At 48.0% G+C, this 22230-nt stretch overlaps 1 protein-coding gene across 2 annotated transcripts; it reads right to left on the minus strand.

Annotated features, from left to right (window-relative positions):
* Nucleotides 1-11869: 11869 nt before the first annotated feature.
* Nucleotides 11870-20071, minus strand: Ddx56 (DEAD-box helicase 56). 2 transcript variants are annotated; one of them, XM_048450071.3, is made up of 14 exons: nt 19881-20049; nt 19639-19800; nt 19027-19187; nt 18741-18911; nt 18538-18628; nt 17595-17839; nt 16599-16718; nt 16147-16260; nt 15940-16034; nt 15042-15115; nt 14862-14951; nt 14057-14162; nt 12515-12588; nt 11870-12221 (listed from the first exon to the last, which is right to left on the minus strand). In XM_048450071.3, exons 1-14 carry the CDS (start codon nt 19938-19940, stop codon nt 12144-12146), a joined length of 1641 nt encoding a protein of 546 aa, XP_048306028.2. In that variant the 5' UTR covers nt 19941-20049; the 3' UTR covers nt 11870-12143. The 2 variants fall into 2 exon arrangements, 1 of the variants encoding a protein (XP_048306028.2); XR_015002784.2 differs by lacking the exons at nt 11870-12221; nt 12515-12588 and having other exon boundaries at nt 15042-15204; nt 19881-20071.
* Nucleotides 20072-22230: the final 2159 nt, after the last annotated feature.

Raw genomic sequence — 22230 nt, forward strand, 5'->3', positions numbered from 1 at the left:
AATGGTCCAGGCTGTTTCAGAACTCACTCTGTAGATCAGGCCAGCCTTGAACTCACAGAAATCCACCAGCCTGTGCCTGCCATGAGCTTGGATTAAAGGCGTGCATCACCACCCCTGGCTAATGCAATGCTTTGAATGCCAACAGACTGGGTAACATAGAAGAAATGAGTGAAGCTCTTAAATTTTCAACTCCCAAAACTGACTCATAGGCAGAAAGCCTGGATAGGCCCATACAGAATAAGGAAACTGAGTCAGTAACAAAACTTTCCCAAAAAAGAAAGCCGAGGACCGCATGGCTTCACTGGTGAATTCCACCAAACCTTTTCCTGAGAACCAACACCAACCTTTCTGAAACTATTTCAAACTGTTGAAGAGGAAAGAACATTTCCAGATTCATTTGTTGACATATGAGGATGGCGTGAGTGAGTCGGAAGCTTAGTTCTCAGAGTGAAAATAAAGGGCTGGGACCTTTGAGCCGTGGGTCCTGGGAAGCTGCTGAGTGATGCTATCAACAGTGCTCGAACCTTTTAGAGGTGAGATCTAGGTCTCAGTGTGGTAGAACCTTTAAGAGATGTGACCTAGTTGGATGTCCTGGGATTATTAAGAGAGCTGCTTGTGGCGAGGACTAAGACAGCTCTTCGGGTACCACTGGATTTACAGCAAGTTGTTGTTAAAGCCTGGGTCTGGCTCCAGACGGGTCTGCCTCTTCGTTCATCATGATACTCCCACAGTCCTGACACTGTGTTATGTGGACTTCCAGCCTCCAAAGCCGTGAAGCAAACATCATCTTTCCTTTGAAGATTTTTTAAATGGGTGGGAGCATTTGTGCACATGAATGCAGGTGCCCTTGGAGACCACAGGAGTCCATCTTCCTGGAGCTGGAGTGACAGGTCCTGTGAGCCAACTAACAGGAACGCAGGAAATCAAAGCTGGAGCCTCTGCAAGAGCAGTCTGTGCCTATAACTGCTGAGCCATCTTTCCTGCCTCTAAACACCTTTTTGTTTGCCTCAGGTATTTCATTGTTGTAAGAAAAAAAAACTAATATGTAATCCTGTGAGGCCACCCTCATAGCATCTGCTTTTATGATATTCTGACATCAGAAGAAAAGAAAAGGAGGTTGGGCAGTGGTGGCACACGCCTTTAATCCCATCAGTCGGGAGGCAGAAACAGGTGCATCTCTGTGAGTTTGTGACTGGCCTGGTCCACAAAGCAAGTTCTAGGACAGGTAGGGCTGTTACACAGAGAAACCCTGTCTCAAAAAACAAAAATTAATTAACTAATTAAAAATGAACAATCCAAAGAAGAAACTGAGAAAGTCATACCAAATCAGGACTTTGGGTACAGGCCTGTAATCCCAGCTACTCAGAAGACCAAGGAAAACTGCAAATTCAAGGCAGGACAGCCTGAGAAACTTGATGAGTCCCCATCTCAAAATAAAAAGTAAAGTCTGGGCATGGTGTCACAGACCTTAAATCTCAGAATTCAGGAGGCAAAGGCAGGTGGACTTCTGAATTTGAGGCCAGCCTGATCTACACAGTGAATTCCAGGACAGTCAAAGCTACATAATAGAGAGACCCAGTCTTAATAAAACAGCAACAACAACAAAAAAAGTAAGCCAGGCAAGGTGGTAGCAGAGGCAGGTGCATCTCTACAAGTTCAAAGCCAGTCTAGTCTACATAGTGAGACAGTCTCAAAAAATAAAAAACAAAATAAATAACAATAAAAAATAAGAATAGCAATAATAGCAGCAACTAAAAAAGAGATCTGGGGAGAAACTTTAATATACCTAATGTTAAGTTGGGAGTGCCCCAGCCCTTCGCATCCATCCAAGCCCCCAGGCCTGAGAGTTGTCTGGACTCCAAATCCCAGGATGCCAAGTCCTGACCCACACCCAGGGAGGGGGTCAGGGCCACTCCCACAAGATATTTAAGTGAGCTCCCAAAGGAGAAATACGTGGTCTCTTTCTCCCCCCTCCCCCCAGTGGTCGCATTTGCAACCTCCCAAATCCCCCTTGGGACCAACCAAGAGCACAAGAATCCCATTAAACACGGATATTTTTTTAATTTGGCTTCTTGTGATTTGGCTTGATTGGGAGTTTTGTGTCAGCAGAGAGCTAGCATTAGGAAAAATTCTTAACATCTGGAGGTCCCACCGAGATAGGGCAGCCTTTCCGCATGGCCCTAGGCCACGTGTTGAAAACCCCCTAGTCAACAATCTGAGCTCTCCACACACTAAAACCAGATCCTGGGCTAGAGCAGCTGTGTCTTGGTGAGTCCCTTTTTCTTGTCTATGCTATAGGAGTTTTTGGGGGACCCATTCATACTTATTTTTGTCAAATATCACATTCTTGTTGAAGCCGCGAGCTCACACGAAGAGTTTGATCTCAGCAGTGGCCAGACCAGCAAGACCGGGCTTGGCTGAGGTGGGATTTGTTTGCTTTAGGACACCAAGCATTCAATTTCCACAGCCCCTTTGGGCCTGATAACTATTTTAATGGACACACTGTAATAGACTTAGGCCACATAGTTGGTCATAGACTTTAAAATGGGCACTTGCAGTTCAAAGCCAGATCCGCTGTCTCCCCTGGGATGCCTCTTAACAAAAACTTTTTTTCTTTTTTTTTAATTGATATTTATTGAGTTCTACATTTTTCTCTGCTCCCCTCCCTGCCTCTCCCAATCCCCCTTCAAACCTCCCCCAAGGTCCCCATGTTCCCAGAAGATCTTGTCTTTTTATACTTTCTACTTCCCCTGTAGATTAGATCTATGTAAGTCTCTCTTAGTGTCCTCATTGTTGTCTAAATTCTCTGGGATTGTGGTTTGTAGGGTGGCTTTCTTTGTTTTATGTTTCAAAACCACCTATGAGTGAGTACATGTGATAATTGTCTTTCTGTGTCTGGATTACCTCACTCAAAATAATGTTTTCTAAGTCAGGCAGTGGTGGCGCATGCCTTTAATCCCAGCACTTAGGAGGCAGAGGTAGGCGAATCTCTGAGTTCAAGACCAGCCTGGTCTATAAGAGCTAGTTCCAGGACAGGCTCCAAAACTACAGAGAAACCCTGTCTCGAAAAACCAAAACAAATAATAATAATAATAATAATGTTTTCTAGCTCCATCCATTTTCCTGCAAAATTAAAGCTGTCGTTGTTTTTTTATGCTGTGTAGTACTCCATTGTGTAAATGTAACACAGTTTTCTTATCCATTCTTCTATCGAGGGGCATTTAGGTTGTTTTCAGGTTCTGGCTATGACAAACAAGGCTGCTGTGAACATAGTTGAGCACATGTCCTTGTGGCATGATTGAGCATCCTTTGGATATATACCCAAAAGTGGTATTACTGGGTCTTGAGGAAGGTTGTTTCCTAGTTTTCTGAGAAATTGCCACATTGACATCAAAAGGAGTTGTACCAGCTTACATTCCCACCAGCAATGCAGAAGTGTTCCCTTTTCCCCACAACCTCTCCAGCATAAGTTGTCATCAGTGTTTTTGATCTTGGCCATTCTTACAGGTGTGAGATGGAATCTCAGAGTTGCTTTGATTTGCATTTCTCTGATGACTAAGGATGTTGAACATTTCCTTAAGTGTCTTTCAGCCATTTTAGATTCCTCTGTTGAGAGTTCTCTATTTAGGTCTGTACTCCATTTTTTTAAATTGGATTATGTGATCTTTTGGTGTCCAATTTCTTGAGTTCTTTGTATATTTTGGAGATCAGACCTCTATCTGATGTGGGGTTAGTGAAGATCTTTTCCCATTCTGTAGGCTGTCATTTTGTCTTGTTGACCATGTCCTTTGCTTTACAGAAGCTTTTCAGTTTCAGGAGGTCCCATTTATTAATTGTTTCTCTCAGAGTCTATGCTGTTGGGGTTATATTTAGGAAGCGGTTCCCTCTGCTAATGTGTTCAAGGGTATTTCCCACTTTCTCTTCTATAAAGTTCAGTGTGGCTGGCTTTATATTGTGAGGTCTTTGATCCATTTGGATTTGAGTTTTGTGCATGGTGGTAGATATGGGCCTATTTTCATTCTCCTAAATGTTAATATCCAGTTATGCCAGCACCACTTGTTAAAAATGCTTTCTTTTTTCCATTTGATATTTTTTGCTTCCTTGTCAAAAATCAGGTGTTTGAAGGTGTGTGGATTGATATCCAGGTCTTCTATTTGGTTCCATTGGTCCCCGTGTCTGTTCTTATGCCAATAGCAGGCTGTGTTCAGTACTGTAGCTCTGTAGTAGAGTTTGAAGTCAGGGATTGTGATGCCTCCAGAAGTTCTTTTATTGTACAGGATTGTTTTGGCAATCCTGGGTTTTTTTCTTTTCCATATGAAGTTGAGTACCATTCTTTCGAGATCTTTGAAGAATTTTGCTTGGATTTTGATGGGCATTGTGTTGAATCCGTACAAAATCTTTTTAAATTGAGCCTGTCTGATACAATCTGTCCCAAACGACTAATTTCACTATGCACTAAGATTTGGCCTCAATATGATCTTGACAATGGGACGTGTTGGCCACTAGAAGGAAGCCTTGAGCTTACCATCCATTGGGACCTAGAAAATTTTTGTTGCTGTAAGGACAAATGGAGCGCTTACATATGCGCTCTCGCCCCTCCCTTAATAGCCAGTGTCTTGCAGTACCATGCTGCCAGAGGCACCGGCCCCTCCCCCACTCAAGCACACATTACCAATCCCCTCCCGTGGAACACTATTCTCCACATTATTCTCCTTCTCTGTCTACCCCTCCGTTCCCAACCCGGAAGTTCAAGGTCAACTTCCACCTTACCCATCTTCTCCTCCCCCTCCTACCTCATCTCCCTACCCTCAGACCCCCTCTGTGCACTGGGCTAGCCCCTCCAATCCTCCTCATGTTCCCTTTTCTCTTCCACATCTCTCTCATAAAAGAGGCTAGGTTCCTTTTCTACTAATCCTTCTGCTTACCCATTTTATTTCTCAGTCAGCACCAGATATTAGGAAAGAGTTAAGAAAGGTTAAGGAGGATCTCCAAAATCCTATATGGAAATTGGTAAAAATGACCTTTACATGACTACAACTGCAGCTAACCTACAGGCCCACACCTTAGCAGCTGCCCTAAGGTCACAGGAAGGGGGGGAAGGGAAGCCAACCATAAGGCTCTACCCTGGTGGAGCCCAGCCTAAGACAACCTCACAGGCAAGCTGTTTCCAGTGTGGCCTACATGGTCACGTGGCACGATATTGCACTTCTCCTCCTCTGAGGTTATGCCCTATCTGCCAGCAGCCTGGACACTGGAAATCACAATGCCCCCGTGCGGGCTTGTCTTCTATGCCACGCCACGGAGGTCCAGCCTCACCAACATTGGCAAGTGAAACTGTGCAAGCCTTCAAACTTCTCAACCTTGCAGAGGATTGACACTGCCCAGACTTGGTATATCCCGTAACCCTATCAGAGCCTAGGGTAAAGCTGCAGGTAGTGGGTAAGTCCATTACTTTTCTTTTGGACACAGGAGCTACCTATTCTGTTCTAACATCTCACTCGGGCCTTACGTTCCCCTCACCAATTTCAGTTATGGGGGTAGATGGGACCCGTTCCTCCCCACTTAAAACTGCCACTGCCCCACATTCTTACAGGACAAATTTTCTCTCATTCTTTCTTAGTGATACCGGCATGCCCAGCACCTTTACTGGGTGGAGAAATTCTTAGCCACTTCCGCCAAAGCTTTGTTCCACTTCTCAGAGCCCCTTTTTGACCCCACCCATCTCCAAGATTCTATTTTACAGGTTCACTCCTCCTGCTAGACGTGTGCCCAGGTCAACCCACAAGGGGCTTTCCACGTCAGTCTCTGCATCAGCTTCGTGGACATGAACCAAGCAAAGATTGGCAGGTTGATTTCACTCATATGCCTACTCATAAAAAACTCTGTTATCTCTTAACACTTGTGGACACTTTTACAGGATGGATAGAAGTGTTTCTGGTTTCCAGGGAAACAGCAGATATGGTGGCTCAGGTACTCCTGGACCACATCATTCCTCAGTTTGGTGCCCCACGAACCATCCAGACGGACAATGGGCCAGCCTTCACTTCCAGGGTCATGGAGCTCATGTCAGAAGCCCTCAACATCTCCTGGAAATTCCACATTCCCTACCATCCACAATCCTCGGGAAAGGTGGAGAGGGCCAATGGACTCATCAGACAACAACTAACCAAGCTCTCCACTGAACTCAGGTTATCTTGGCCCTTCCTTCTCCCCATTGCCCTGAGTCTGACTCGCCTCAGGGCCACCCCACGCTCTCCTATGGGCCTGAGCCCTTTTGAGCTGCTTTATGGCAGGCCCTTTCTCCTTAACCATCACCTCCCAGACTAAACTCCTCCACTGGCAGGGTACCTACCCTACCTCTCCCTTTTAAAGTTCCTTCTCCATTCACACGCTGACAGTTGTTTCCCTGCTCCCACACCAGTGAACCCTAATGCCCCTAAACCTGCCCTGCTCTCCCCAGGGGACAGAGTACTCCTCAAACAGTTAACTTCTAGGTCTCTTGAACCTCGATGGACAGGACCTCACACGGCAATTCTCACCACTCCCTCGGCTGCCAAGCTCTTGGGACATCCATGCTGGTACCATCTCTCCAGGCTCAAGTGGGCACCTACTCAGGACACTTGGTCTGTCCAGCAGACAGGACCTTCCACCCTCCGGTTTTCCAGGATGCCACATTGAAGGGTCTACTTGCTCCTCATCCTGGCACACTCATCTTTGGTAATAACAATATTTTCTTCCTAGACACCTGCCTTCTTACCTCCCCCAAGGAACAGATGCCTGACATCTCCGGGACGACAGTACATGGGATGCCTTTCCAGCCACATCTTTCGCTGAGCGTGGACCCACCAACACCTAGCTCTCCCCTTCCCCATGTCGCCCTGTAGTCAGACTTGAGTCAACGCCCCTTTTTCCTAGAGAGCCTAAATTGCTGGTCACAATTATCACTTCAATTTCCTGTTATCCCTATATAAAAAAAACAAAAACAAACAAACAAAAACTACAGAGAAACCCTGTCTTGAGAAAAAAACAATAAATATTTAAAAAAGCACAGATGAGAAAAGGAAGACTACATAATTTAGGGTTTTTTTTTTTTTTTTTTTTTTTTTTTTTTTTTTTTTTTTTGGTTTTCCGAGACAGGGTTTCTCTGTAGCTTTAGAGCCTGTTCTGGAGCTAGCTCTTGTAGACCAGGCTGGTCCCGAACGCACAGAGATCTGCCTGGCTCTGCCTCCCAAATGCTGGGTTTACAGGCGTGTGCCACCATCACCCGGTTCTTTCCTTTTTTTGGATTATTGTGTTCTCCTGTGTTAGTGTTCATGGGATCATTGCACAGTGCACATGTGTACATATGGCTCAGAAGACGTTCGGGAGTCAGTTCTCTCATTTCATGGCAGGTTCTGAATGGAGAGGTGTCTAGTACTTCCTTGCAGGCTGCTTAGAGGAGAGAGTGGGCAGTTCAGTCCATCTGTTTTAACCAGTTACTCCCAGCGCCCTCTTCCTCTGTTATAGGTTATACCAGCGAGTCTCAACCTGGGCAGGGTCAAGAACACTGAACGTATTGAACACAGGCCACAGATTAGGGGAAGGAAGACCCAGACTGCTGAACAGATGGAGATCATGCAATCCTATGTCCAGTCTGAGCTGGGATGAGGCCAGGGAGACTGGCCTTTCATGCTTAGTCTCTGTGAGGCATCTAATCCTCAAAGTAGCACGAGAGCTGGTTGGCAGCCTTCGTCCAAGGACTCTTGACTTTAGTGGTCATCGTCTATAACACTGCACTGCATTTTCTAACCTTAAACCAACCACTTGCACTGGGGTGTTTTGGGAGGAGACTGAAAGCGACCTGCAGCAAGACCTCTCAGAAGGACAGTCTCTGCCTACAGGGTCAGTGTTTAGTGGGTATGGGCATTCACATCTGTTACCCAGTCTTGCTGAGCATGGGGCCTCTGGCACATCTCCGCCCCTGGGAGGCATGCAACTGGGGCCTCCCATCTAAGCTCTGAGTCATGGAGGTGACGTGACAGCATCCTGAGACATGTCTACTGTGCTGGGTGCAGAGTCCAACCCTGCCGAGTGAGTTTTTCCCGTGTGAGATCTTTTCCTTTCCCATTTAACTGGACATTTTCTTCAAGATCCTTGGGCCAGAGAAAAGAGGTGTTGATACTCTCAGGGCAAAGCTTTTAATGAGTAGATACACCCAGGAACACACAATTGCCATGCTCCTGCCTCCAGAGCTTTGCCCACAGCAGGGTGGGACAAGCCTCTAGGAACGGATGTTTCATGAGTGAGGCAGTTATTAGGGGCACAGACTGGGTTCAGGAATGCCTCCTGGAGGAAGGTGTGCTGGGTGAGAAAGGATTAGAGCCCTGGGCCTGCCAAATCTTTCACAAATGCAGGACACAGCTGAACGTGAGTTTCAAGGACAACAAGGCCCCCTCCCTTTCTGTGTTACTGAGAGTTAAACCTAGGACCTCACACACTAGACACTGCTCTTCCGCTGAACTACACCCCACCCCCGGCCCCAAATACCTTTTGTTGTTGTTGTTTTGAAAATGCAATTATATTCCAAATACTGAATGGAATATGGTTATGTAGTAGCCTTCTTATTCTTCTTGAAACTTTGACGTAAATGAATGTCTGTACTGCCCCTGGCTGAGCGAGCAGTCTCAAAACAGATTTGAACTTTGTAGGCTAGAGACATTCGGACAGGCCCCTCCCTTCACATCACTTAGCCAACTTAGCAACTGAGTGGGTCGGTAATCAGAACCTGCTTGTCCACATGCAAGACAGATGAGTGGTGAACCTTAAACGGCGGTCTAGGCAGCACAGAACTGGCCTCACCTTGGAAGAGAGCTGTCAGAACATAGAATCCCAAGGCCCTGCTCTAGGTCTACAGAACAAACTGTCGATTGACGTACCTGGAAACAGAGCCTGAGATCTTCGGCATGTTTGGCCAACTCGGAGCCCATCTTGGTCCCAAGCCCCTGTATTTTATGAGGATCTCTTTGTGATTTGGTGTACCTGGGAGTGTGTGTGTGTAGTATTGTATAAACATTGGAGAGGAAACGGGTGCCAGCACAGAGTAGGGCTACAATAAGTGTGCTAGGTGACTAGGTCACACCAATACTTCACCTTTGTGCTGCATTAGCCTACAGAGGTGCCCTCCAGACAACACACTGTCACCATTTACATGGTATTCAGATAGTGTCTTTCCTTATGAGGCCACATGGACAGTAAGTGACTGTGATGGTCTGGCCCGGTCACTGTGACCATGCCATGCTGGGCACACACAGATATGCTGTTCTGTCACAAAAGACCCTCTTGATACGCCTTGCTCTGTAACTGTCATGGTCACAGACACCTTTGTTGCACTCCGTGCTAATTCTTGCAGCTTGTTGGGATATGTGTGGGCAGTCAGGTGGGTGAGCTGTAAAGACTGGACCTGCCCAGTTCTGGAGGCATCTCAAGAATGAGTGTGTGTGCTCACAGCAGGTCTACTTGGCCCTCTTCAGTGAACCAACTTTCTCCTTCCTTTCTCCTTGTTAAAAAGAGAAAGAGGGTCAGGCAAATCACCCAGACACATAAAATAAAATAGAAAAGAAATGAGATGAGCTGATCGTGGTGGCACACATTTAATCCCAGCACTTAGGAGGCAGAGGCAGGTAGATCTCTGTGAGTTTGAGGCCAGTCTGGTCCACAAAGCAACTTCCAGGACAGCTAGTGCTGTTATACAGAGAAACCCTGTCTTGAAAAACCAAAAAAGAGAGGGGGGAGGGAAGGAGGAAGGGAGAGAGGGAAGGTGGAAGAGGCAGTCTGTCATAAATGGGAAAGTAGCAACTTGCAGCCCCTTCTGTAAGGCCAGCATCTCATGGTCACTATTTCCCCAGGAAAGGAGGATGACTTGAGCTGAGGCGTCTCCCTGCTCAAGTTCTACCTATCACTACTGCCACCCAGGGACATCAACTGTAAAGGACAAAGTCCTCAATGAGTTCCTCAAAAGCTGAGTCATTAAGCCTTGGCAGGTGCAAACAAAGAGTTAGTATGGCGCACGAACCTTCCATGCTCTAGGTCCAGAGGTTTCTGGACACACCCTGTCCTGCATTATCAACATGGGGTGACTATCTGGTCAGAGTGCTGTCCTATAAGATTGCGCACTCCTTTCACCTTTTACGAGAGACCTTCAGATTTCCAGGGTCAACCGGATGAGTTTTCACTGTCACATACTTTGGTGACAACCACACTGGCATTTTCATCTTCAAATGTATCTTCATTCCCAGGGAATTCAAACAGAGGTCCCCTGCCAGGACTGCAACTTCCTCCTGCCCTTCCTCCCTCAGCAGTCCCTCTAACCAATGTGGCTCTTCTCAAACGTCCAGCATCCTGCTTCGCCACCGTGATTATTTCCCATTTGGGTAATACCCAAATGTCAGCCCTCCACCCTGGAATGTAAGCCTTGAGGGTCGCACAATACTTCCCCTACTATAGGCAAAAACAGATACAAGTCCTAAGTTGTGAAGTCAACTGTAGCTTAGGGGTTCAACATCTCCCCACCCCCATAGTGTTTTTCTGTGTAGCCCTGGCTGTCTTGGAACTCACTCTGTAGACCAGGCTAGCCTCTAACTCAGAGATCTACCTGCCTCTAGGTGTGTGCCACCACTGCCGGGTTAGGGGTCCAATTCTTGGTTCCCATAAATGTTCCTGCATGCAGACTGCCATGTTCCTGCAAACAAGGTCATGGTCAAGACACATCCAGGTGACCCAGGTGTAAATAAAAACGTCAGATTGTAGGGTAGTCCCAGACTAGAGAACTGCCTCAAGCTTCCAGTAAGCCCTGCCCCTTTCATTTCCAGGTTCACATGGCCAAGTGCCTCCTTGTCCAGGATAGCCCATTCCTCACTCTATTTCGAGTATACCTGGTCACAAGCTCATCCTGTCCTTTAGACTTCATTCTCAAACTGAGTCTAAGAGACAACCCTGCCAGCCCCAAGCATCTGATTCTTCACACGAGAAGGCCATTTGGTTGTAGAATGAGTGTGCTGGACAGTTTTATGTCAACTTGACACAAGCTAACGTCACTTGAGAGAAACGTCCAATTAAGAAAATGCCTCCTTACAATCAGGCTGTAGGGCATTTTCTTAGTGATTAATGGGGGTGGGAGCCCAGCCTGTTGTAGGTTGTGCCATTCTAGGGCTTCTATAAGAAAGCAGGCTGAGCAAGCCATTAAGCAGCACTCTTCCATGGCTTCTGCATCAGCTCCTGCCCCCAATGCTTTTGATGATGAACTGTTGTATGAACTTAAGATAAACAAACCCCCTCCTCCCCAAGGGGCTTTGCTCACTGTGTTTCATCACAGCAACAGTGACCTAAGACAATGAGCTCTACACTCTCCCTATTTAGACTCAGAAAACACAGGGAACATTTTCTCCACAGCCTACCTCATTCATCCCCTAAAAGTGTAGGGCCTGGCTAAGTGGATCTCCATGAGTTCAAGGCCAGCCTGGTCTAGAAGAGCTAGTGCCAGGACAAGCTCTAAAAGCTACACTGAGAAACCCTGTCTCAAAAACCCAACCCCGCCCCGCCCCCCCAAAATACAGTGTAGGACCTGTTGCAGCTACAACAGATTACCCAGGCACATGAATTCACCCAGCTGCATGTGCTGGGGAGAGCCAGGGGCTTGCGGTCAGGAACGCCCTGACCTGGGAACACAAGTCTACCTATCAGTCGATCTGGATCAATAGAACCACAGCACTTGATACAGGGCTCTGGGTCAGCAAAACACAACCAACACTGGGCCAGCAGAATCGGGACAGGCTTCTCATGGCTTACACAGCTGACCTCTGCTTGCCAAATAAGGCACTGCATCCAGCAGAACCACTTTATGAAAGTTTATTAACTCTGGAGATTTGGGAAAGCAGTCTCTTCCCAGATGCCAGAGGCTCACAGCCTGGGTGGGGTAGCTGGAATCTTTATTCTGTTAAGCAGGATGGTAGTCCAGCAGTACCAAGAAGATGGAGTGCCCAATTCTGCGACTTCAAAGTTCAGTCTGTTCAGACAGTGAGCATAGAGTGTGCACACAAAGAGTGGGAAGCCCACTCACTCCATCCAGGTCAGGATGCCCAATTCAGTGTCCGCAGGCCCAGGCCACCTCAAGAGGGCTTCGATGTGGGTTTAGGTTTCTTTCCCCTGTGCTTGAAGTCACGCAATGGGTTCCGAGTCTTCACCTTCTACAGGGGCAGAGTCACAAGTTAGTTGTGGGCAGTCAGATGATCCCAGCAGAGTGTGAACAGTGCTGGTAAGATCCCCGTGCCACACGCCAGAGACTGCCAGCTGCTGCTGCACACAATGTGAGCCGTCAGCTAAGGGCAGAAACGGCCTTCAGGCCACTGTGGGGAAGACAACAAGCCCACATTCCCATTCCTGGGAGTCCTATCCCTCCCTCAGACAAGGCAGCTGCTGAAGATGAAGGGCAAGGTAGGAAGGAGCCCTGTTATTGTCCCAAGTCTCCCAGGAGACATACCTTAGTCTTCCTAGAGGAGGGCAGCTTTCTCCGTTTCTTCCGAGGTTGTACAAGGCCACGAAGAGCAGCAGGAACTGGAAGAGATGCTGGGCCTCAGGCATAGCCTCACCCCTGTTTCTAAACTCCAGTTACAGAGACCCATGTGACCTGGCCTCCACACTGTCCCATCCCCTTTTCAGTGCTACCCTAAAGTGCAGCACAGTCTCAATCTTAACCCAAGAAACACTTCCAGCCAGGCAGTGATGGCACACACCTTTATTCCTAGCACTTGGGAGGCAGAGGCAGGTGAATCTCAGCCTGGTCTACAGAGGAGTTTCAGAACAGCCAGGGATACAGGGAGCCTCAGAAAGCAAGGAAGGAAAAGGGAGGGGAGGAAAGGGTCTCCAATACGCAATTATTTGTTATATTTACACAGACAAAAGATTAAAGCTAGCTCCCTGGACTCCCACTGTCTAAATCATGGCTGTAATGTTTAAATTCACTACAAAGAACAAGTACCAAGAAAAGAGAAAAGCTGTAGCTGGGCGGTGGTGATGCATGCATTTAAACCCAGCACCCGGGAAGCAGAAGCAGATGGATCTCGGTGAGTTCGAGGCCAGCCCGGTCTACAAAGCGAGTTCCAGGACCGCTATAACCCTGCCTCAAAAAACAAAAAACAAAACAACAACAACAACAAGAACAAAAAGGAAGAAAGAAAAAAAGAAAAAGAAAAGTCAAAGGGACCCACCCAGCATGTCAGATCAAGGCAGAGGTCTTCAGTCATCGTCCTAAGGAACCTGTCTTCGGCTCTTCCCCCAGTATTAGCATGCTCCCATCTCTCCTGGGCCCTTTCACATCACTTACATCTTTTCTGCCCTATGTGCCCCTCCTATACCTTCCTGTCATTTCCTTGGCTGCATATCAGCAAACTACCTCTATTCCAGGTAGGCAAGATCAGGAATGGTAGGGGGCCTAACTCACTGTCTAGCTACCCCCACTCTTCTCCTCTATGGTCAGTGTAAGCACAGAAGGCATAGAATACTCATCACCAAAAATACCCCACATTAGACACCCAAGCAGCAAAGCTATCACCCAGATTCTTGCTGAGATGAGAAGGGTGAATGGCTGCTCTCCTTCCCTGTGTGGTGTGTGTTTCCCTCCTGTGCCCAAACCTACAAACCAGAGGTCTCAGCTTGCTGCCTGCCAGTTGAGCATTCTCTAGCCCAGGACCCACTCTCAGACCTGCTCAGCCTCTTCAGAACACAGGACGCCACTGGCTCATTCTTCCCATCAGCCAAACCCTGGGAATGGGCCACCAATCTGCCCAACCAGTTTTCTCATCTCCACAAGAGACAAGACAGCTACCATGGGCTGGGAAGAACAAGACTACATGAGCTAGTACACAGTGGCACAGCTGTTCATGTTCACACAGGCTGCCTGCCTAGGTCTCTAGGTCCTCTTACATGCCTGAAGCTTTCCCAACACCAAGCACAGGGGCTGGTGGAGATGGCCAAGAAAAGCTAGGCCATTTCCTCCAGCCTCTTGACCTTCAGCAACACTCACCCAAGTAGTCAGGGACATTGCCCAGATGAGGCTTTACCACTGCAGGATGCAAGGGTAGATCATGGCGTAGCAGCTGGAGGTCCCTGGGATTGTCTTCAAAGTATGTCTGACAGGCAGAGAGAGCCCACAGTTTAAGAGGTGCAAGAAGCAACACCATGAAGTTTGCCTATCACTTTGTTCTTCGCCCTCCTGGACAGCCACAGCCTAGCACAAACCATGACAGGCATCCATACCTGACCTCTCCTGGCCAAGTAAGGCACTGCATGCTGCAGCAATGCCAGCTGCCACACCTGACCTTGTGGAAATCTGTCAGCTCTGGAATGTAGTTCCTTCATACAAACCAGAGATTGGCAACTCAAGACAGATAGATGCTAGTTCTTCTGAGTTCCAACCATGGGTACAAGGACATCCTTCTCTACGATACAAACAACAGCACTCTGAATCACTAGCTTAGTGTCATCTCACAGATGAGATTTTTCAACACACCTAAAGCCTCTTCACTTTTTCCAGTGTCGGTGTAACATCCAGGAATGGCCCATACATTCTAAGGCATATGGACCCTAAAGGCCTTCCATCTTTCTCTTCCTAATAGTATGTGCACACACACACACCCTATGTACGCTCACTTGTGTCTAATGCCAAGTGCCCACCATGAAGTGTGTCCACCATTCTCCCAGCAGACCAGCTGTCTTTGAGATGATTTCCTGTCTCCCTGCCAAAGGCCAGCACACTGTCCAGCTCTCTATTTCTCACTACCAGAGCTTAGCCAGCCTTCAAAAAGGACAGCTCCCAAGCTTGCCCTCACCTTGAGCTTCTCTGAGTGTAGAAGTTCCTCCTTGATCTCCTTCAGTCTTGCCTCTCGAATGGCCTGTTTAGTCACTGAGCGCATGGCATCCTGTGGGCAGACCAGGAGTCAGGCAGCTCAGCGATGGGGTCACAGCCCATTCCTCAACCAGCCCCCTACCCACCCCAGTGTTGAGCTCACCCTGCAGCGATAGCGAAAGCTTTCGATCTCCTCCATCTGGAACTGGTAGGGAAGCAGGATGGGAGCCTCGCCCTCTGGGGAGAAGGCAGCAGTGAGGAAGGCAGGGCCATGTCAGGCCTTCCCTGGCAGCCTGCTGCTCCTCTTCTCCGAATGAGGCCATACCCTGAGACAACTCAGCATCACTATACTTGAAGCCTTCAATTAGCTATGTAGCCTAGGCTGACCTAGAACTCTGGATCTTCCTGCCACCTCACCTGCCTCAAGTTCCCAAGTGCTGGGATTATAGTATGTGATACCACATTTGGTATTGTTGCAAAGTGCCCTTTCCTCTCATCTGGGACCCTTAAAAAATGGTTTAGTTTCTATGTGTGTGTTTTCCGTGCAGCACATACGTGTACCATATACATGTCTGGTGCCTGCAGATGCCAAAAGTTACAGACAGCTATGAACTACCAAATGGGTGCCAGAAACTGAACCTGGGCCCTCTAAAAGAGCAAGTACTCTTTACCACTGATCCATTCTTTGATTTAAAAATAGCAACAACACACTGGGCAGTGATGGCACATACCTTTAACTAGCACTCAGGAGGCAGAGGCAGGCAGATCTCTGTGAGTTCAAGGCCAGCCTGGTCCACAAGAGCTAGTTCCAGGACAGGCTCCAAAACTACAGAAAATCCTGTCTCGAAAAACAAAACAAAACAAAACAAAAACAAAACCAACAAAAAATAGCAGCAGCAACAACAACTACAACAGGGTCTTGCTATACATCCCAAGCTAGCCTCAAATTGTCAATCATCCTGTGCTCTCCCCATGTTCTCTGATGACCATCATATTAGGCACTGGGGTAGGTTTCAAGGTGTGATGGGAGAAATCCACAGTCACAGAGCAAGGGCTCTTACCTCCACCGAGAAGCGCCTCAATCTTTCCCAAGCAAGACCGTTCTGTGGGCAGCACAAAGGTCAGAACTATGCCTGGGTTGTTGGCTCGAGCTGTCCTACAGTGGCAGGGGATCAAGCACACATCACTAGCCTGTCCAGGAGTTGACCTGTCCAGCTCACTCCAACTCCTCGGGCATGGCCTGGCTCACCACACTGCTATCGTCCTACCTGCCGGCTCGATGAACATAGGCTTCTGGAGTGGGAGGGAGATCAAAGTTGAGTACAGCAGACACGTGGTGGAAGTCTATGCCCCGGGCCACACCTGACTCTGGATCAGAGGCGCTGAGGAAATAACCCAATGTCAGTCAGATCCTAACCTCGGCAAAGGGATTCTCGAGTTCAGTCTCTAAACTATCTTGTAAACAAAGCTGAAAGACCAAACAATTGGACATTAGAATTATTCCAGGGCTTGCCCTGACCTCAGTTCTGGGTAATAGCAGAACACTGACCCACAAACCACCCCTGTGACCCTGAACTCTTCGAGCAAGGATTCACGAGACTGCCTGGTATAATCATCAAGAACAGCTGGCAGCCTGCTCTGTGCACTTTGTCTTCAGTCTTACAAATTCAGAAAAACAGTCCTCTTGGGGGAATGCTGAAAAAGAGAACTGTGGACTTACTTGTCTCCTTTGGCTCCTCGGCCTCGCCGCTTGCCTTTGACTGGTGGTCCCAGGATTTCAGCATCTGTTGCTATGACACAATCATAGAAGCCTTGGTTGAACTGTGAGATGATGTGGCACCTGCAAGCAAAGAGGAAAGGCCAGACTGCATCACAAGAGGCTCCCCCCAATACTAGCATCACCCTAACCACTGCCCTTTCTGACTCTGTCCTTTCTACTCTCTTTTGTCATCTTCACAACGGGTTGGAGAGACGGCTCAGTGGTTAAATGCACTGGCTGCTCTTCCAGAGGACCTATGCTTTATTTCCAGTACCAATATGGTGGCTAATAAGCTGTCTGTATCTCCAATTTCAAGAGATCCAGCATCCTCTTCTGACGAGGTATGAGGCACGCATGCAGGACACAAAAATATATGCAAGCAAAATACCCAATGCACATAAAAAATAAAAATAATTTTTTCCCTGTAAATGGAGCACCAGTAAGTATTTCAAGAGTTGTGAGAAATACTTATCAGGCCTGTTGAGAGTCTGAACCCCAGCAAGTGCTTAAAAAACAGGAACAAAACCCGTGGTATACATGCCTTTAGGAGGCAGAGGGGAGGGAAGGAGAGAGGGAGAGGGAGAGGGAGAGAGAGAGAGAAAGAGAGAAAAAGGAAGGAAAGAAAGAAGGAAGGAAGGACGGACGGAAGGACGGACAAAGGGTCAAGCATACAGCTCAGTGGCTGAGTGCTTATCTGGCATCAACAAGGCTCTGGGTTCAATCCCTAGCACTGCAAAGAGGGAGGAGAGGAGAGAGGAAAGAAGACCAAGCTGTGTGAGCTGGCCCACAGTTTTAATTCCAACACTTGGAAAACTGAGGCAGGAGAACTCCTTTAAATTCAAGGCCACCCTGGTCTACAATTCTCGCACAAAGCCATATCTCTTAAAGAACAAACTGCATTCTCCCGTTCCATGATTCCCTCAGCTTATCTTCACCAGGGCGCAGACCCCAGCAAACCTGGAGCGCAGCGGGAGCTCTCCATTGAGCACGCAGGACGGAATGCTGAACTGTTCCAGGAAGAGCCGCAGCCGGTAACCCCTCTCCAGAGTGTTGACGAAGAGCAAGGCTTTGCCCCGAATCAGCGAGAGCTTGAGCAGGGCATACAGCAGCAGGAATTTGTCTTCTTCTGTCTCACAGACCACCTGAAACTGCTGCAGCTGCTCCGGCCCTGGCAGCTGGGACTCCTGTAACTTGAGGGTAACCTAGGAAGAGGACACACCTGTGATCAGAAAAGAATGCGAAGAGGAGCTATGGCCACTGCCTCAGCAACCAAAGCAGCCACATCAGCACAGAGCAGTGAGCCATCACCCCATCCTCCCCACATACCCTACCCCCAGGGTTGTACTTAAGAACTCAAAGCACCCTAACTGTTGTGATATATAGAAACGCAAACTATACACACAGCACCAGTGGATATAACAAAGAGAAACATTGATTAAGAGATAATACGCAGCACAGTAGGTGTGCATAATGGTTCTCGAGACTGAAATATATACAAGAGAACTCTGGCCTTTAATTCTAGCACTTGGGAGGCAGAGGCAGGCCGATCTCCGTGAGTTCAAGGCTAGCCTGGTCTACAAGGGCCAGTTCCAGGACAGGCACCAAAGCTACAGAGAAACATTATCTCAAAAAAGAAAAAAAAAAAAAAGAGAGAACTCTGATCTTAGAATTGTGGCTCCTCTTGAGGACACGGTAAGCCTTCTAGGCAAAGAAAGCATAGTTTGGACTGGGGACACCTAGAAATACATGATGGTTTTATGTGACTTCCTTTCAGGGACTAAGAAGTAGGCATGACACATCCAACAATAGCCCCACCCCAAACACCAAAAGTTTCCTCTGAGAGGGAGCCTCGAGTGTCCCCAGCCCCAGCTCCAAATGCTCCCTCAGCAGCCTAACTTACCGGGTTATGTAGTACCAGCTCCTTCAGAGCTTGTACGTCATCATTGAAAGTGGCCGACATGAGAAAGGCCTGGTAAATCCGAGGCAAGTGACTGAGGGAGAAAAACAGGACCTGCTGAGGCTCCATTCCACCCATCCCACTCCAATCCCCAAGTATAGACTCATGGAGGTTCCCACTAGGAGCCACTTCCATTTCCTCCTTACCAGAGAAGACTCTTGAGTTCATCCTCAAAGCCAAAGGAAAAGAGAAGGTCAGCTTCGTCTATCACCAGCAGCTCCAGGGAGTCACGGAGTTTCAAGCTGTCTTGCTGTAAGTGGTTTAATATTCGGGATGGGGTCCCCACCACCACATCTGGCTTCTCCATCAACACAGCTCTGCAGGTGGCAAGTTATGGACGGCAAGAATTTAGCAGCCAGAACCTGATTTTGGTGGACCTGCCTCCTCCAGTTGCTCACCAAACGCATTAGCACACCTGCAGCTTCCACCCACCTCTGAGAAGCGGAGTCTTCAGCAGCTGAGACATTAGCCACTCGCACATCCCGAGCACAGTAGGCAGCCAGCTGCTGAATCATTGACTGGGCCTGCCGCGCCAGCTCCTTCGTAGGAACGAGGACAAGGCCTCTCACAGCTTGTTCCATTACAGGACCTGTCTGCAAAAGCACGAGTTAAAGACTGTTAAAAATACTGGGTCCACCTGATGCTTTTCTCCACCTCTCCCAAACCGTGGGGACTGAGCAATACAATCACCTAGCTATGTCCTGATAATCTCTTAATTCTGCCCACCTCAGAACACTGAATGGAAGAGCTTTCCCGAGCACTGAAATTTAAAAATAACTTGTTGCATGTCTGAAATGAATTAACACATACTCGATATGGAGCTGATGTGCCTTCTCTAGATAAACAATGGTTTACTCGAGATTACAACAAGGCTGGTGGTAGTGGTAGCAAGACCTGGGTTGAAAACCAGGGAATCTGAATTCCAGCTCAGAGCTTATACCGCAAATGGACCCGCCAAACAAGAGAAACCTTTGCAAAGATGGTCACCTCCCTCCCTGGTCTTTTGGGGCTTCCTCGTGCCCACTGTCCCCTCTCGCTACCCACCGCCTTCTTGTGGAGAAGCAACTGCAGCATCGGAATAGCATAAGCTGCCGTCTTCCCGGAGCCTGTGCGGGCTCGGGCCAGGAGGTCCTTCCCCTCCAGCGCCAGAGGTATGGCCTTTTCCTGGATCAGCGTAGGTCGCGACCAGCCCAAGTCAGCGACAGCCTAATAAGGGAGAGGACAGGGCTCAGGCGGCGCGGAGTGCGACGACACCCCAGGTCCCAGCTCCACAACTGTCCCCATACCTGCAGGAGCCGGGGATCCAGTCCCATGTGTTCAAAACCTAGCGCTTCTAGGTCCTCCATGGCGTGTCTCCGTACAGACAGTGCGCACGCATAAGGGCGGGAGAACTCAACAACGAATCAGTTCCGGAGGAGACGTCACTTCCTGGAAGTTTTCCGTGGGGGCGTTCGGCGTTGTAGCACGCAGTTGTGAGGTGCGCAGGCGCAGAGGCGTGCCTTCCGAGTCGCTGCAGCCCGGCCCCCACCCACCCAAGCTCCAACCTTCGCTGACCCACAGAGTGGCGTGGACAAGACTTTGCCTGCCAAGTTATGGTTAGGATCCGACCGCGTTTAGGCTGAGAGGAGGCAGCAAGGCCGCCACCTGGGCATATGCGTGCGCGTAGAGGAGTTACTGCTCTGTGGGTAACCAGTTTGAAATCACGACACAGAGTGTTAACCTATTAAGATAACTATTAAACCAGAAGTGATGGCGAAGGCCTTTAATCCCAACACTTAGGAAGCAGAGGCAGGCGATAGGTGTGAGTTCAAGGGCAGTCTGGTCTACAGAGAGTTCCAGGATAGCCTGGGCTACACAGAAAAACCTTGTCTCAGAAAAACAAACAAACAAACAAAAAACCCCAACTACTACGAAGAGTCTCACGGATCCTGCCACATGCCTTGTTATCTTTCACAGAAGTGCCAGGTTAATCTGACCCCTTCCTGGGACCCGACTTTTCCAGAAAACCAAAAGCTGCAGTCTGGCGGTGTTACTACATACCAACTAGGCCCATTCCCTCTTCCAGAACCACTTCCGCAGGGGATGTCCTTGGGACCTTTTTATTCAGTTCTTTTTGAAACAAGGTCTCACTACTGAGCTGTGGCTGGCCTGGAACTTGACAAGTAGACCAGACTGGCTGGTGTTAAAGCTGCACCACCACGTCCGACTTCATTGGAACCTCTTAAACACTTCGTAAAGTCAAAAATACAATATACTGTGTCTCCAAGTCTAGTTAGGTGACGTCAGCTGACCTTGGGCTCATTTCTTCTGAGCACCTCCCCTCCCCCATCCCCAACCACTTTCATCACGAGAGACCTTAAAAGAACTCTGCTCTCCCCTGAGCAATTTAAAGCCTTTCCTCCAGTTTGCCACTGACTGGCTCTTTAATAAACTGCTTGCACTCAGGTCACCTCGTCTGGTCTCCCAAACCTAACAGTCTGATGTTTTAAGCCACTTGGTAATTATTGTTAGAGCAGTAATAGAAAAGAGATTGTTGGGCATTTACCAACAGGGAGGGTCTTAGTATAGTGAGCATCTATTAAGATAGGGGAAGCACTCCTGGTGATAGAGACAGATTAATTAGAAGCCTAACTGCAAAAGGCGAGTCTCTGACACCTGTCATTACAGTGGGCTCATCCTGATAACCTACACCAGTGGTTTTCAATCTTCCTAATGCTGGACCCTTTAATACAGTTCCTCATGTTGTGGTGACCCCCAACCATGAAATTATTTTCATTGCTATAACTGTAATTCTGCTACTGTTACAGATTATAATGGAAAAGCCGGGCAGTGGTGGTACATGCCTTTATCCCAGCACTCGGGAGGCAGAGGCAGGCAGACCTCTGTGAGTTCGAGGCCAGCCTGGTCTACAAGAGCTAGTTCCAGGACAGACTCCAAAGCTACAGAGAAACCCTGTCTTGAAAAAAAACAACAACAAAAAAATTATAATGGAAATATCTTGAAAAAGGTTGAGAACCACTGATCTAGACTAGCTCCTTACTTTAAAAGTCATCTGGTTAGTAATCTCTGTCATGCCCAGTGGCATTGGGGCAGTCATGTTCCTGCCTACCGTACTCCTCATACACAAGCCTGTATCTGCTAAGTCTCCAAAGTGGAGTTGAAAGGGATTAGCAAGAGAAACCCTGCTGCTTATTATGTGTTTATTGTTGACAAGCCCACCAATGCCTGGCCTTTTCTAGCCTCTTTCTCCATCAGGTCTAGAATTCTTGAGAAAACAACCCAGCAGAAACGTATCTCTTCTTAAGACCTTGCACTATGAGTCTAAACATCTAAGTCATTCAAAAGGCATCTTAGTTCTGGACATGTTGGCACACACTTATGATCCCAACACTTGAAAGGCAGGGCCAACAGGATCTTAACTTAAAGACTAACACAAGTGCTACCTCAAGGCTACCTCAAAAACAAATCAAGACCTTCTCTTACTGGTCACGGTGGCACATGCCTTTAATCCCAGCACTCTGGTTGCAGAGGCAAGTGGATTTCTGTGAGTTTAAGGCCACCTTGGTGTCTACATATAGATACTGTCTGAAAAACTAAACAACTCTCAAAACACCTAATTTATTCTAATCCACACTC

The sequence above is a fragment of the Myodes glareolus genome, chromosome 8 (genome assembly GCF_982192425.1).
Source record: "Myodes glareolus chromosome 8, mMyoGla1.1, whole genome shotgun sequence".
Taxonomy (NCBI): Eukaryota; Metazoa; Chordata; class Mammalia; order Rodentia; family Cricetidae; genus Myodes; species Myodes glareolus.

Bases quoted from the DNA above. Each gene is read 5' to 3' on its own strand.
- Ddx56 (XM_048450071.3), bottom strand. From the start codon at position 19,940: ATGGAGGACCTAGAAGCGCTAGGTTTTGAACACATGGGACTGGATCCC. The intron at 14,952-15,041 runs GTGAGCTCAACA...GTCTGCCCACAG, and splicing joins GCTTTCGCTATCGCTGCAGG to GATGCCATGCGCTCAGTGAC. The intron at 12,589-14,056 runs GTGAGTGTTGCT...CATCTCTTCCAG, and splicing joins CAATGTCCCTGACTACTTGG to TTCCTGCTGCTCTTCGTGGC.